The following is a 13,260-nucleotide window of genomic DNA, read 5'->3' as shown; positions in this document are numbered from 1 at the left end:
CATCCAACAGCCCCGGTGTGAACAGTTCCCACTCCTCTCCACATTTCAAGTATTACCTCAGAATTCACGTAAGAATCCAAGCTGTCCAAATGTATAACCTTTCATCATACACACCGCTTCCAATACTGACCTGTAACAATAGCAGTATGTTCATCTCCGCATGATATATGAACAGGCTTGTCATTTTTGAACCAGAATTTGCTAGGAACATTTTCTGCAAAGCTGCTTTTTCCAAATGTGAAAACAGCACCTGATTCTAAAACATAATAAAAAAAAGTGTCAATTTTAGTGGATATAAATTTTTCCTCAGACATTTTTAAATAGCCATTTCCTATTAATACGATTGCACGTTTTAGTTACCCATCTTTTTCCTTAAAAAAATAATAAATAAAATAGTGGCTGAAGTATTTTTTTCCATTCTGTTTCATCAAGACTATTTGATTTTCAGGCTCACAGTTTAGTCCTTCTGATACTTCCTAGCCTCCATGAATTTCCTAGAAGAACAGATACTGAAGACACAGAAAATTATTTGAAAGTACAATGTACTTTATCACTACCCCCTAAGAAAAATTACTAGATGCATAAAGAGAAAAGAACTCTGACAAACTGCCCCCAAAAAGTAAAAACAAAAGCTCATCCTGAAAGCAGGTCGAGACAAAGAATTCTCACTTACGTTTATACTTGTATTCAAACAGGTTTTCCAAATTGGATTAGAGAGAGAGAGAGAGAGACTGTAAAGAGGTGACAGGCTCCAAACTGACCACTCCTCCTCACCCATCTGTAAAGATACACGTGCTCTAAAAATAGCCCCCTAAAATCAGAACTCTCAGCCTTCAAAACACGAGTTGCCACAACTGTCTTTGTTCATAAGACTGTGATATAAAAAAGCCCAAAGAAAAACACCCCGCAATGAAACCCAGACTGCTCTTCCTCCCTTGTAATCAGTTTTCTCAATTCTTCCCACTTCTAAAAGCGCCAGCACTGCTGTTTTAAAACACACCGCATTAACTATTCATTCACCCCTTGGTCAAGCATTTTGTCAAGCATTCAGCTCAACACTGAAAACATTTGTTCTACGGAAAATAAATGAACTTACAAGTTAAATCATTTGCCACAATGCCATGCAGCGTGGTAACACAAAATTAGGCCTCCCATTTACAGATGTCAAACCTTGTTCTTTAAGCATTTGAGGGGGGGAAGGAAAACAACAATGCTTTGCAGACTTTTTTTTAACATACAGGCTACGGTAACACACGGAGGAACGCTAGGCTGCTTCTGTAGAAGTATGCATGATTTAATAATACCATTGCTTTCACTGAAAATTTATACACTGAAACGTTTCACTGGCATCAGTGCTCTGCAGCCCAGCTCCAAAACCCGAAGCTCTCTCTTAAGCTGTAAATCTGACACTCCTTTTGAAATGGTTAACGTGGAAGTTTCCTATATTACTAGCGAGATGTAATTTTATGCACCACATCCATCAACCGTTTACAGAATTGTAACTTCAGCTGTCTGGCTTTTATTGAAAACACCCCTTTCCGCAGACAAACTCAAGGCTTTAACGTTGGGTTTTGTGCCTTTTTTTTTTTTTTTTTTTTTTTACGCAGGTAAGCCTAGAACCACAGACATGCCAGCAGCAGGTATCTGAAAAACATGGTTTTTGCTTCGGGTTTTAATCCCGAGCCAGCCAGGTGAGCTGTCTATCGGGGCATGCACGCTGCGATCTGTTAGGCACTAACGCCAAAGCAGAGCCCCCCACCTCACTTTCCTTTTAGCAACATTAATAGGAACATACACAAATATATATAATCCGGGGCAGCAGGACGACGAGGCCCCCCCAGCCGGCAGCGGGCGGAAGGAAAGCGGCTGTGCGTCCGCGTGTCCGCCCGCCCCCCAGCGCCCGGCGGCACTCACCGGGCACCGTCAGCTCGGGCTCCCCGGCGGGCTCGGCCATGGCGGCGGGCGGGCGGCGCTCGGCCCCGCGCCCCATGCGGACGGAAGTAAACAGCGGGCCTGCCACGGGCAACGGGCATAGAGAGCGGCACCGCCCCGCCCCGCACCGCCCGCCCCGGGGCTGCCGCCGGGATGGAGGACGGGGGCGCCCCCTGCCGGGTGGCGGTGGTCCCGCCGGTCCCCCCGAGCAGGGCCAGCCGGAGCGGGCTGCCCAGGGCCAGGCCCAGGCGGCTTTGGAGATCCCCAAGGAAGAGACCCCACAGCTCTTTGGGCAGCCTGTGCCAGGGCTGCTCACCCGCACAGCACAGAAGTGCTGCCCGGTGCACAGAGGGAGCCTCCTGGGCTCCAGCTTGTGCCCACTGCCTCCTGTCCTGGCACAGGGCACCAAGGAGTAGAGCCTCCTCCATGCTCGTAGCGCCCTCCCTTCAGAGACATCTTCCTGCTGTGGCCTGTCCCTGCCACTCACTTGTGAAGCAGACATCTTTGTGTGGGGGCTCTGCCTTGAGCTCCCAGCTTAGCCAAACTTGTCCCCCGATAAGCTTATTTCTTTCACTGAGTCTCCTGAGCTGCCACCCCTCCACCACATAAACAGAATATAATTCAGAATCTGTATTTTGCCACCCCTAGGATTCTGCTTTCCTAAGAGAGAACCTTCTTCTCTTTGACGGCTTGTGAGGCTTCACCAAGCTGTCCCTCTGTAGTTGTCTGACTAGGCACGCGAGCAGATACTCAATCTTCCATTTGACCAGTGATACTTCGGTAACAACAGCTGTGCTGCAGACTCTTCTCCCTTTGCACTGTCTGTCTCTGGGGCTTTTGGGAAAAGGTCTGGCAGTTCCTTTACTGTAGTATTCCTGTTTTGTAGGGAGCAACTGCAGTGTCCTTCCTGTCAGGCACCTGCCCAGCCCCTCTCCAGGGCACAATGGAACTTTTCTTGGCTGTAGTGCCCACCGCATGGCACAAAGGACTGCAGTTGTAATCTAAAGCAGACAGCAAGGGCATTGGTTTGGGATTTCTATAGTCGACGCCCTGGCATTTAAAAAGCAACCATTAAGAGCACATGGGTTGAGACTTACTGGTGCAGAGAAAATAATGTAGTGTGAGTCTGTACTGATAGGGAGAAGAGTAGCTTAGGATAAAGGAGTTATATTGACATTGTCATCCAACATGAATATGAACCTAGCTGGTCTACTAAGCTACATGGCTTCTGTGATCCACACCTTGTGAATACCACTGGAATTTCAATCGCTGTAATTGGATTGAATGCGTTGTTTTTTCCTCTTTTCTTTCTCAGTTCTTAACGCTTAAAATCATCAGCTAAAATGGTCTTAAACCAAATACAGAGTTTCAAGCAATGATGTCCCCCTCTGCACACCCTAACACCCTAATAACTAACAATATTCCTCAAATTATTCAGCACTGAAGGTTTTTATGGCAAAGTCCCTCAGATGCCTTTTTTTTGTGGTGCTAGTTATGAAGTGGTAACACATTCAGCTCATGAATATTGCTTTTATTTTCACATTTGGGGAGCAATGAAGAAATCTGTCCCTTTCACTCCATATTATTAATATAACTTTGCTGTATTGTTGTACTTTGTTGAGGGAGTGCGTTAATTTTAAGGTCTGAAAGACAACCCCTTTGTTAAGGTAAACCCCATGCAATCCTTGAAAACTCAGGAGAGCTCCTAGTTTATATTAATTACATTGGTCATGACTGACTAAGCATGGTAAGCTGTGATTGTATCATGAGAAATGTGTTGTAATCAGACATCACAGCTTGAGTGTGAATCTTTGATATTTAACAAATGTATGTGTGTGTTTTCTGGTTCCCAGTATTGGCGCTGATTTTCTCTGAAAAGAAAGAACTGTTAGTAACAAAACAAAACAACAACAAAGGTAGTTTGGACCCTGCTTCTCTACTGACCGTGTACTCAGAAGCTGACTGCTGCTTGTCTGTCAAGAAAAGAGGTGTCAAGGGTCAGTCTCCTGCCAGCTCAGAGAGGAGAGAGGCTTTCAGTAATCTTTCTTCATCAGCCTGCTCGTGCCCTCCTAACCTGAGGCACAGACCTGCCACCCCTTGGGTATGCAGATCTCACTCTGTCCCTTCTGGAGAGGAGATCAGCACTCGTGCCACCATGAGCAGCCACCCCAGGACACCTCTCAGCAGGATGTGGGAGGCTCACCTCATGTGCAAGTAGCCCCATAGAGCTGGCCACACTAGAGGTGCCTGGTGCCTGGGCTGAGGCTGTCCCATTGCCACCAGCTGCCTTGTTCCTGGTGGGGTGGTGGCTGCCCTGGCTGCCTACCAAACCCATAGGAAGCCCCATAGGCTCGGTCCCCAGCCCCAGCCCTACTCTTGTTGTGCCATAACAATTATTCTTTTGCTTTTCGTTTCTGTTAAGACATGCTCCTGCACAGATATTTGACAAACATGAAATTGCTACGATATGTTATTGACACAAGGTGTAATATGATGGTCCTAGACAGAAGAGCACAAACTGTGAGTTGTGCAATAGGCCCTGTGAAATTCTTTATCTGTAGAATTTTATCTAACCAAGGACAAGATTCAATATGAGCCCTGACCAGCCCTGGCCCAGACTGGAAAAATCGAAGATAAGATTGTCTGTTCTTCATAGTATCCTCATTTGCACAGTGGCTGCTTCACACAGCTTCATTTCTGTTAACTTTGTTTTTAGGACTGAGAGAAATCTACTGCGAAAGGAAGATGCTTTTTAATTTGAGGAGCTTTTTCCATATTAAAAAATTAACATGGAACAACAAGCATCTGCTGCGACATTTTTGGTAAGTTAATCCTTTTCTTTTGTCTGGCATTCAGTGACATTTAATCAGAAAACTGGAGACAAAAGCAATTGAATTCTGTGGAGGAGTGAGAGATATAGGCTTCTGCTAGCATTTTTAGTGCCCTTTTGCCTTCTGAGGCAGCAAGCTTTGAGTCTTCATGAGACTGGAGGATTCTTCCTTTTTATGTTTGTAAAATCTTGTTAATTCTTTCCATGGGATTTAGCTTCAAAACCAAGAAAAAATGTGTCTTCTCGAGTCCAGTGTGCTCTGCAGATACAGTAATTGATAAATATCTAAATAAAGCATGGGAAATCCTTATGTATTTAGACAATTATCATGATCAGTACTGGGAGGGGAAAGGGGAGTGTGGATTATCTCCTTGAAGCTGCAAGGTGAATCAGCTTCAGAGTTGGTGTTTCTTTTTTTTTTTGTTATTATTATTTCTGTGTGCACTTGAGGCACGTAGGAAAAGCATTATGTGATACGGGATTCAAAATAGACCTCTCTGTGTAACCTCACTTGGATTTTTTCTTCAACCACCTCAACTTGCCCCTCCCCTGTGGCTTCAGAAAAGTACCTCTATGACAATGTTTCAGTAAACTGTTTCTAATGCTTGTCACAGCTCCAGAATCAAGTTAAAATTAAAGCCCTGAAACTTAATGCCAGATCTGTCTATTTCTGTGTTGGTGTCAATATGAATAATATTAGCAGCATTTTTAACAAATGATTAGTGTTAGAAAGCAGTATACAGGAATTTCATATAAACAGAAATCCTAGTATGCAATGGCATTTTTATGTATAACTTCTACATTACATCAAATGAAACACAAATGTTTTCTGAGTTCTTCGGTTATTTGTGACAGTTTTAGAGTGGTCCTGAAGCCTGGGTGATAATTTCTTTAATGGATTTATGGATTTTCACTGCTGGTAATCAGTGGGAACTTTCTCTGTTTAGCAGTGATGATAGAAAAAGCAGGTGTGGAAAACAACTGCAGCAAACCCAGTAAGCCTGGTTTTCAAAAATCATCCAATTTATCAAGCTCCCTGTATAATGTTGTCATACAATTTTTAGTTTGTTTGTTTTGTTTTTTTTTTACACTGTATCATAACATTGGCAAAAACTATCAGTCACCACTGTCTTATGAACATTACAAGTTAAGCACACCATGGTTGATATCACAAGATATTTCAATCTATATGCTAGTAATCCGAAGTAATTTCTATCCCTGCTCAGAAGTAAATACACCAACGGCTTGACCTTGCATTTCTGCCTGTTACATTTTAACTCTGGTTTGTTGTCTCAAGCCCCTTAACTGCAATTTAGTTGACCATTTCTGCCTTTGTTTCTGAGGCTGGGGACAAAAGAAGAGAACACATTTCTGAAGGTCATGGCAATAAAGCAGAATCATGATGGGAACACATTGATCAGGAAGGGATCCATAGTCCAACTTTGTTGTAGTCTGACAGCAGCTGATCAGGTCAGCTATGTCTTTGTTTAGCCAAGTCTTGAAAATCTTCAAGGATGGTAATTTCAAATCCTTTCTGGATAAATAATTTTAGTGCTTCACTGTCTACTAGTGCAGAAGTTAGTGGTAGGTACTTCTCAATACACTCTCAATACACTTCTCAAGTGGTGCCAAGTGGTAAAACAAGACCTGTGAACAGATGTTGCTGCTTCGGAGGTTCAAACTAGGCAATTTCTGTAACTCCCTTCAAGCAGTTGTAGGTTGCCATTAGAAACTCAGTGAGCAGCAGCACTGAAGACTGAAAACAAAAGCATCCATCCATCTGAATGCATATAAGTCTATGGGGACTGATGGGATTCATCTCAGGGTTTGGTATCATCACGAGACCTGTCTCAATTATTTTTCTATGGTCTTGGGAATCTGGAAAGGTCCTAGTTGACTGGAAGCTGGCAAATGTTGTCCTAATTTTCAAGAATGGCAAGAAAGGAGACCCTGGTAATTACAGGCCTGTGACTCTCACTTCAGTGCCTACTAATATTATGGAGAAGATTATTCTGGGAGTTATTGACAAACACTTGAATAGCAGTTCAGTCATTGGTTATAGCCATCACAGGTTCACAAAGGGAAAGTCCTGTTTAACTAATTTAATTTTATTTTATGATAGATTACCTTCCTAGTTGACCAAAGGAAGCCATTTGATGTAATCTTTTTGAATTTCAGCAAAACTTTCAGTACTCTCACAATGTGCTGGACAAAACATACAGCATACAGCTAGAGATGTACATAATATGATGCATGAACAATTGGGTGGCAGGTTGGGCTCAAATGGCTATAGTAAATGAGATTACATTTAAATGAGGCAGACAGTCAGTCAGTTCCCCAGGTCTCCATTTTAGGAGCAGTTCTCTTTACTGTTTTCATAAATGACCTGGACATAGGACTCAAAAGTTTACTAAGTAAGTTTGCAGATGACACTAAATTAGGAGGAGCTGTTGACTCCCTCGAGGGCAGCGAGACCTTACAGAGAGATCTTGATAAATGAGAGGGCTGGGCAATCACCAACTGTATGAAATTTAACAAGAGCAAATTCAGGATTCTGCACCGCCATGAAGCAATCCTGGATATATGTACAGACTGGGGGACAAGAGGCTGGAGAGCAGCCCTGTGAAAAGGGATCTGGGGTTTCTGCTTGACAGCAACGTGAGTCAGCAGCATGTCCTGGCAGCCAGGAGGGCCAACCATCCCCTGGGGGGCATCAGGCACAGCACTGCCAGCCGATTGAGGGAAAGCATTGTCCTGCTCTGCTCTGCGCTGGTGTGGCCTCACCTCAAGTACTGTGTGCAATTTTGGGCACCATGGTATAAAAGGACATAAAACTATTAGAGAGTGTCCAGAGGAGGGCTACAAGAATGGTGAAGGGCCTAAAGGGCAAGACGTATGAGGACAGGCTGAGGCCCCTTGGTTTGTTCAGCCCAGAGCAGAGCAGGCTGAGGGGAGGCCTCATGGCGGCCTGCAGCTCCCTCACGAGGGGAGCGGAGGGGCAGGAGCAGAGGAGCAGAGCTCTGCTCTCTGAGGACAGCAACAGGACCTGTGAGAAAAATCTCAAATAATTTTCTTCAGACAGGATCTTCTGTGAAGCTATTTTATTTGTGATTGCATTGGTGGGCGTCCTGTCAATCAGGAGCACATTTTAGTTAACAAATCATAACCTTTTATCCCCTATTACCCGACGCCTGATCACCTCCCGTTTCTTCATTGGCTGAGTACTACGTTCACAAGCTACTTGACGCTCCTCTATACCATATATGTACAATTTTTATTTTTTTCAACCCTTTAATTTCTCCTTTCTTATGTTTTTAGAACTTGTGATCTTTGTTTTACTATTCTCACACTGCTCATCCTCTTTTCCTCAAGCTTCTACCTTATTTTGGAACAGTGAGGCCTTCTACTGTCCACTTCCCTACTTAGCATTTCTCATTATGACTACACAACTACCTTGGAATAAAGAAAAACAATTCTCTACTGCAAAAACACAACTTTGTTTCTCACAGACCAGAGGGAACGGCATGGAGCTGGGACAGGGGAGGGTCTGGCTGGGTGCTTGGGAAAGGTTCTGCACCCAGAGGGTAGCTGGGCACTGGGACAGGCTCTGTAAGGACGTGGTCATGGCACCGAGCCTGCCAGAGTTCAAGCAGCATTTGGGCAATGCTCTCAGATACTGAGTTTGATTTTGGGTGGTTCTTTGTGGACCTGATGATCCTTGTGGGTTCCTTCCAACTTGGCATGTTCTGTGAGTGGAAATGATGCAGCAAAGGAGAACAGAGTGACCAAGCAGCAAGCAAGTTCAGAGATGTTAAAACAGGATGAGTATTTTTTCATTCCCCAAAAATGGACAGAGCAGCAAACCCCTCTTCTGAAAAATATTGTTTTAAAAGGTCACTTTCATGAAACTACATTTCCTTCAGAATGCACGTATTGAAGTCATGTCCAATCACTTAAATATCAAGCTATAGCCTTGGTATTCACAGGAATGGACTTCAGTAGCATACCTTGGCAGGCTGATTTCAAGCAATGGTGGAAGCTACCTGACACATAAATGCCCAGCCTTTCTTCTAATCCCAGGTGTATTCTATTCTGCAGCTATCAAATACAGAAGTACAGGAGACCATTTTACTAGTTCTGTAATACCCATTTCAGTTTCAAAAACATGGCATTTGGGCACTTGCTAAATGTTTCTAAGTTGTTTACTTCGGTTTGGAGGCAGGCATGGAGGAAAAAGGATAACACAGAGAAAAATATGAAACTTTATTTTACAAATGATTGTAGTGGTGTGAACACTAGTCTTTATGCCTTGGAAATGTGTGTTATTATTTTAAATGTTACCGACAAATACATATTACTGAAGTCAGTCATACAATTCAGATTGCATTTCACTTAAGAATCAATTTTCAACAACACTGTAAGAAAATACATGGGCAACATCTCTCTAAACTTAGAAAGCAAGAAATCCATTCCCTTATCAGAACAGTGCTCCATAAAACTCCAGCTCTCCTGCAGTCTGAGGACCTGTGAAGAGACTGATTGTACACATTGATGGGAACCTCTGTGGCTTTATGCTCAGCTAGCTTAGTGGTGGATCCTCTGGCAGTCTGCATAATCTCTGGAGTACATTACCGTGATATATGACAGCATGTACAGAGCTCCAGCAAAATTAACCTCCAGGACATCTGTATTTCATGTGCTACTTCTTCATATATTCTCCATGTTCCTGCTGTTACACATAATCCTTTTCACTGTGAAAAAAGTCTTCTTAATAATAGTGGGGGTATAATGGCTATCTAAAGAACTCTTAAGGGTGTCCAGAAGGAAAAGACACAGCATTCAATTAAAGGAAAAAATTCTGCTACATGACTTGAAAAGTCACGCAATTTGTACTGTGATGTCAAATTAACAGTAGTAATGTTTGGTACTATTTGTTTAAGAGCTGCTGTCTTCCCTGTTCAGTTTCAGTTTGAGCCTATACAACAGAATTCTGCAGAAAAAGCCCATTCCTTCAGATTTAACCAACACCAAAATCTTTAGAAGCCACATAGGCCTATCCACTACCTGAGCTTTTATTCATTGGAATTAACAAAAGAATGAACAGAAATTACAGTATATTCTCCTGAATTTTCAAAACTGTGGGCTCAGAAGCATGACAATGGGCAGGTGGTGTAGCTGAGCCTGGCCTCGGAGGTGAGCTCAAGGGGGACCTGCTTGGAAATACAAAACCAGTAGCTGCAGAAGCAGCTGTTTACATTGTTTTGTACTCCACCCCATCAGATCAGTTTAAAAATGTTGCCTTTAATTTCAAAAAAAAAAAAAAAAAGAAAGAAAAAGAAAAAAGAAAAAAAAATAGTTTAGCTTGCACCCATCCAAAACTTCATCAAGAGTACAGTGCAAGCTGTGTTACACTAAGGAGGGCTATAGATACAGTGCCAGAGAAGGGCCTAATCTGACACTCTATTATTAATCTTAAACCAATGGAAACACGGGCTTGGACTCAACTGTTTCATTAATACACCTCACCTAAAATAGCAGAAATTATATTGTGAAGCTTCAGTGGGTGATTATAAACATCCCATTTCACGTGATTGTCAAGTCATAAATCTGGTTGGAGGTACTGTACCCTCCCTAAGCAACTACACTGTACATGCTCTGGCACATGGCTATTTTGCTGGTTTTTAGTTTGGTTACCCTCGTCCCCAGTGCCATGAGTACTTAAGAGACATATAAAAATGCCATCATTTGTATATATGGGGGTGGAATGTGGCACATGTCTTACCCATCCACAAAACTTGCAGGAGGGAACGAGAACACCAAGACCAGTTCCTCGATGTTCTGTGCTCCAAAGGACTGCTTTACATTCTCCTCGTAAGCCATTTCACCGAGCCCTGAGTGGCTATGTGTTTGGCTTTACTTGATTAGACAGCACATGGTCAAGTCATACACATATCAGAAGGCAAAAGAGGTTACATCTAATGTACAGTGTATAATACAAGTTGAGATGCTCTTACTGTGGTGATCAATATACTGCATTGTGGTATGTTGTGCCAGCGTGACAGAAGTTATTGAAACCAGTTAAGGCAGTCCATCAACCTGATCCAGCTGGGTCAAATGAGAGGAGCAAGAGAGATTTCAGCTACTTGTTCATTGGCTTTAACACGAGTACGATTTTGTGTCAAATGCCAAAAGCATATTTTTTTTGTTCTTTTGACACAGGCATGGGCCACCAGCTCAAATGAATGTAAGCCTGAAAGGTCGCGACCTCCTTACTCTACAGAACTATACAGCTGATGAACTGAAGCATTTGCTGTGGATGGCTTCAGATTTGAAACAAAGGATAAAGCACAAAGGAGAGGTAAAATCCCCCAACTGACATTTAGGTCACTCAGATGTTGAAATAAATATTGTTTTGAAAGATATTGGGAATGAGCAATTTAGCTAGCTTGTCCTAAACATCATCACCTAAGCTCTTTAATACTGTGAACCACATATTACGGATCAAAGAACATTCCTGTAAAATGTTCAGAGATATTCTTTAAATACTGCAGAGGACTTTGCAAATGAAAAAGTTAAGCAGTGTTGCATGGCTGGCCCTGTTATTGGCTATCCCCATCCTGCATATACACATGCTGTATATGCAATACTAAATGTAGGAAACAAAAGACAGTTCCCTGTATTGCATGAGAATAAAATTAGTAACAGTTCTACTTAATGGTAGTTCAATTTGGGTGCCAAAATGCAGTGTCGTTTTGCCCCTAGAATTAGATCTTTCTCTCTAACCTTTTCTGTTGCTAGATGTCCTTGAAGGGCAGAGGAATAAAGTTATGGTTAAAAAAAAAAAAAAAAAAAAAAAAGTTTTAATTTTCTAATGCTGAATTAAAATGTGAAAGAAGCATTTTCACAGTGGAAAATTGATAATGACTATAAAATTGAAATGCCTTCAACTCCTGTTTTCCAGTACTTACCTTTGATGCAAGGAAAAGCTTTGGCCATGATTTTTGAGAAGAGAAGTACAAGAACAAGATTATCTGCAGAAACAGGTATGTCAGAGCAATGGCACAGTCACATTTTATTTGAAATTGTATACTGTGAATACACAGTGAAAAACACTACATATTTTTGTATTTAGCATTTTTTAATTAAGAGACACCCAATGTTTTAAAGAAAAAAATAGGAAAAGAATGGTAGCTAATGATGTTTCACCTTGCATATTAATGGGCACTGAAATTTTACCAGATCCTTCCAAAACATGACAGACTAGAAATAAAGCAACAGGTCAAAGTAAACATTTCTGATGTAAGTTCCCACCAATATGCACATTTCCCAACATAAATTTTAGTAAGCATCACAAATGACATCTTGTGGAAGCTCTAATGAATATCTTTCTAGTGTGTTATGCATTACCATTGTCACATTTCAGAGTATGTGTTTAGATGGGAATCACAGTAATCTCTTGATATGGGTTACGGAAAAAAGAAATTTAACGATTACCTATGTGGGAAGATAACTCGATGGAGACTCCATGGTATTAGGCTAATAAGGTGAGGCACTGGAACACTATCCTTTTAGGATACAGTCCTGCAAACACTGAAACACATGCATGTCTTTATTTAGATGGTAGTTGCTCTGAAGTCAGTGGGACTACTGAAATAGTTTATTCATGTGTTTGCATGGTACCAAGAAAACCAGGAATAACTGTGAATTGGTGGTTGTCTTATGGGTACATTTTTACTCATCGGGGAAGGAGAAGCTTCTCATAGGTTAAGGGACAGAAAACTTGTTGAGTATTCACATTTCTTTATAAGATGTAAAGGAAAAGGTAAAAATAATGTAAGGAGGGAGAGGATAGATCATCTGAAAGCATTTCTAAGTTTGCCTTTATATCATCTGGCACAGCCATTTACCTGCTCATCCTGGTCTTTATGTAGAATTGTTGTTCCTTTGTGTTTTCTCTAGATGAAGCAGGGATTATGAATGTGTTTCTGTCTTGCACTCCTTCCTTGTAAGGGCAACCTGCCTTCTAATACTTGAGTTTTTAGGCCATTTCCTTGTTGCCTGCCATACTTGTAATGGCAGGTAATCATTAATTCTCTGAATCTGTTTATCCTTCTTGCTCCTGTATTCCAAGGAAAGTAGTATTTAGTCCTTGGCTTTGGAAGGCTTATGGAAGAAGGAAGCTCAGGAAAGTTCAGATGAATTAGCTTAAGGATGGGAGATAGTGCATGTAAAATCATCCAAGAAGGATTAAGCTCCAATGAAATAAAATCAAATTGTTTCTGAGTGAGAGGTTCCACAAGGGAGTTTAATGCATTTTAACTTCTGTGCATTATCTTCACACCTTCAGTTATTTGGTCTTAAATCCACTAAGCCTAAGACTTTGTTCCAAAGGCAGACTTGAGTTTTTTTCTGTCCATGGAAACTATATATTTCACCTGCTTTTTGACATACACAAATTGTCCCTTGTAATTTATAGCTGAAAATGTGGGGTCACATGC

At 41.9% G+C, this 13,260-nt stretch overlaps 2 protein-coding genes across 2 annotated transcripts in view; one reads left to right on the top strand and one right to left on the bottom strand.

The window, feature by feature from the left end:
- Positions 1–2,048, bottom strand: part of RPGR (retinitis pigmentosa GTPase regulator) — a 64,128-nt gene extending 62,080 nt beyond the window's left edge. Inside the window, exons 1-2 of the mRNA XM_035333461.1 lie at positions 1,915–2,048; positions 131–256 (exon numbers count right to left, since the gene is read on the bottom strand). Coding sequence (XP_035189352.1) covers positions 131–256; positions 1,915–1,990 — 202 coding nt within the window. The 5' untranslated portion in view covers positions 1,991–2,048. The remainder of the gene's footprint in view (positions 1–130; positions 257–1,914) is intronic.
- A 2,629-nt stretch (positions 2,049–4,677) lies between these two features.
- The window catches only part of OTC (ornithine carbamoyltransferase), a 29,934-nt gene continuing 21,351 nt past the window's right edge, over positions 4,678–13,260 (top strand). Inside the window, exons 1-3 of the mRNA XM_035344355.1 lie at positions 4,678–4,754; positions 10,982–11,120; positions 11,724–11,805. Coding sequence (XP_035200246.1) covers positions 4,678–4,754; positions 10,982–11,120; positions 11,724–11,805 — 298 coding nt within the window. The remainder of the gene's footprint in view (positions 4,755–10,981; positions 11,121–11,723; positions 11,806–13,260) is intronic.

The sequence above is a fragment of the Oxyura jamaicensis genome, chromosome 1, assembly GCF_011077185.1.
Source record: "Oxyura jamaicensis isolate SHBP4307 breed ruddy duck chromosome 1, BPBGC_Ojam_1.0, whole genome shotgun sequence".
NCBI lineage: Eukaryota > Metazoa > Chordata > Aves > Anseriformes > Anatidae > Oxyura > Oxyura jamaicensis.
The sequence above is the reverse complement of the archived record's forward strand: the minus strand, read 5'-3'. Positions and strand labels throughout refer to the sequence as shown.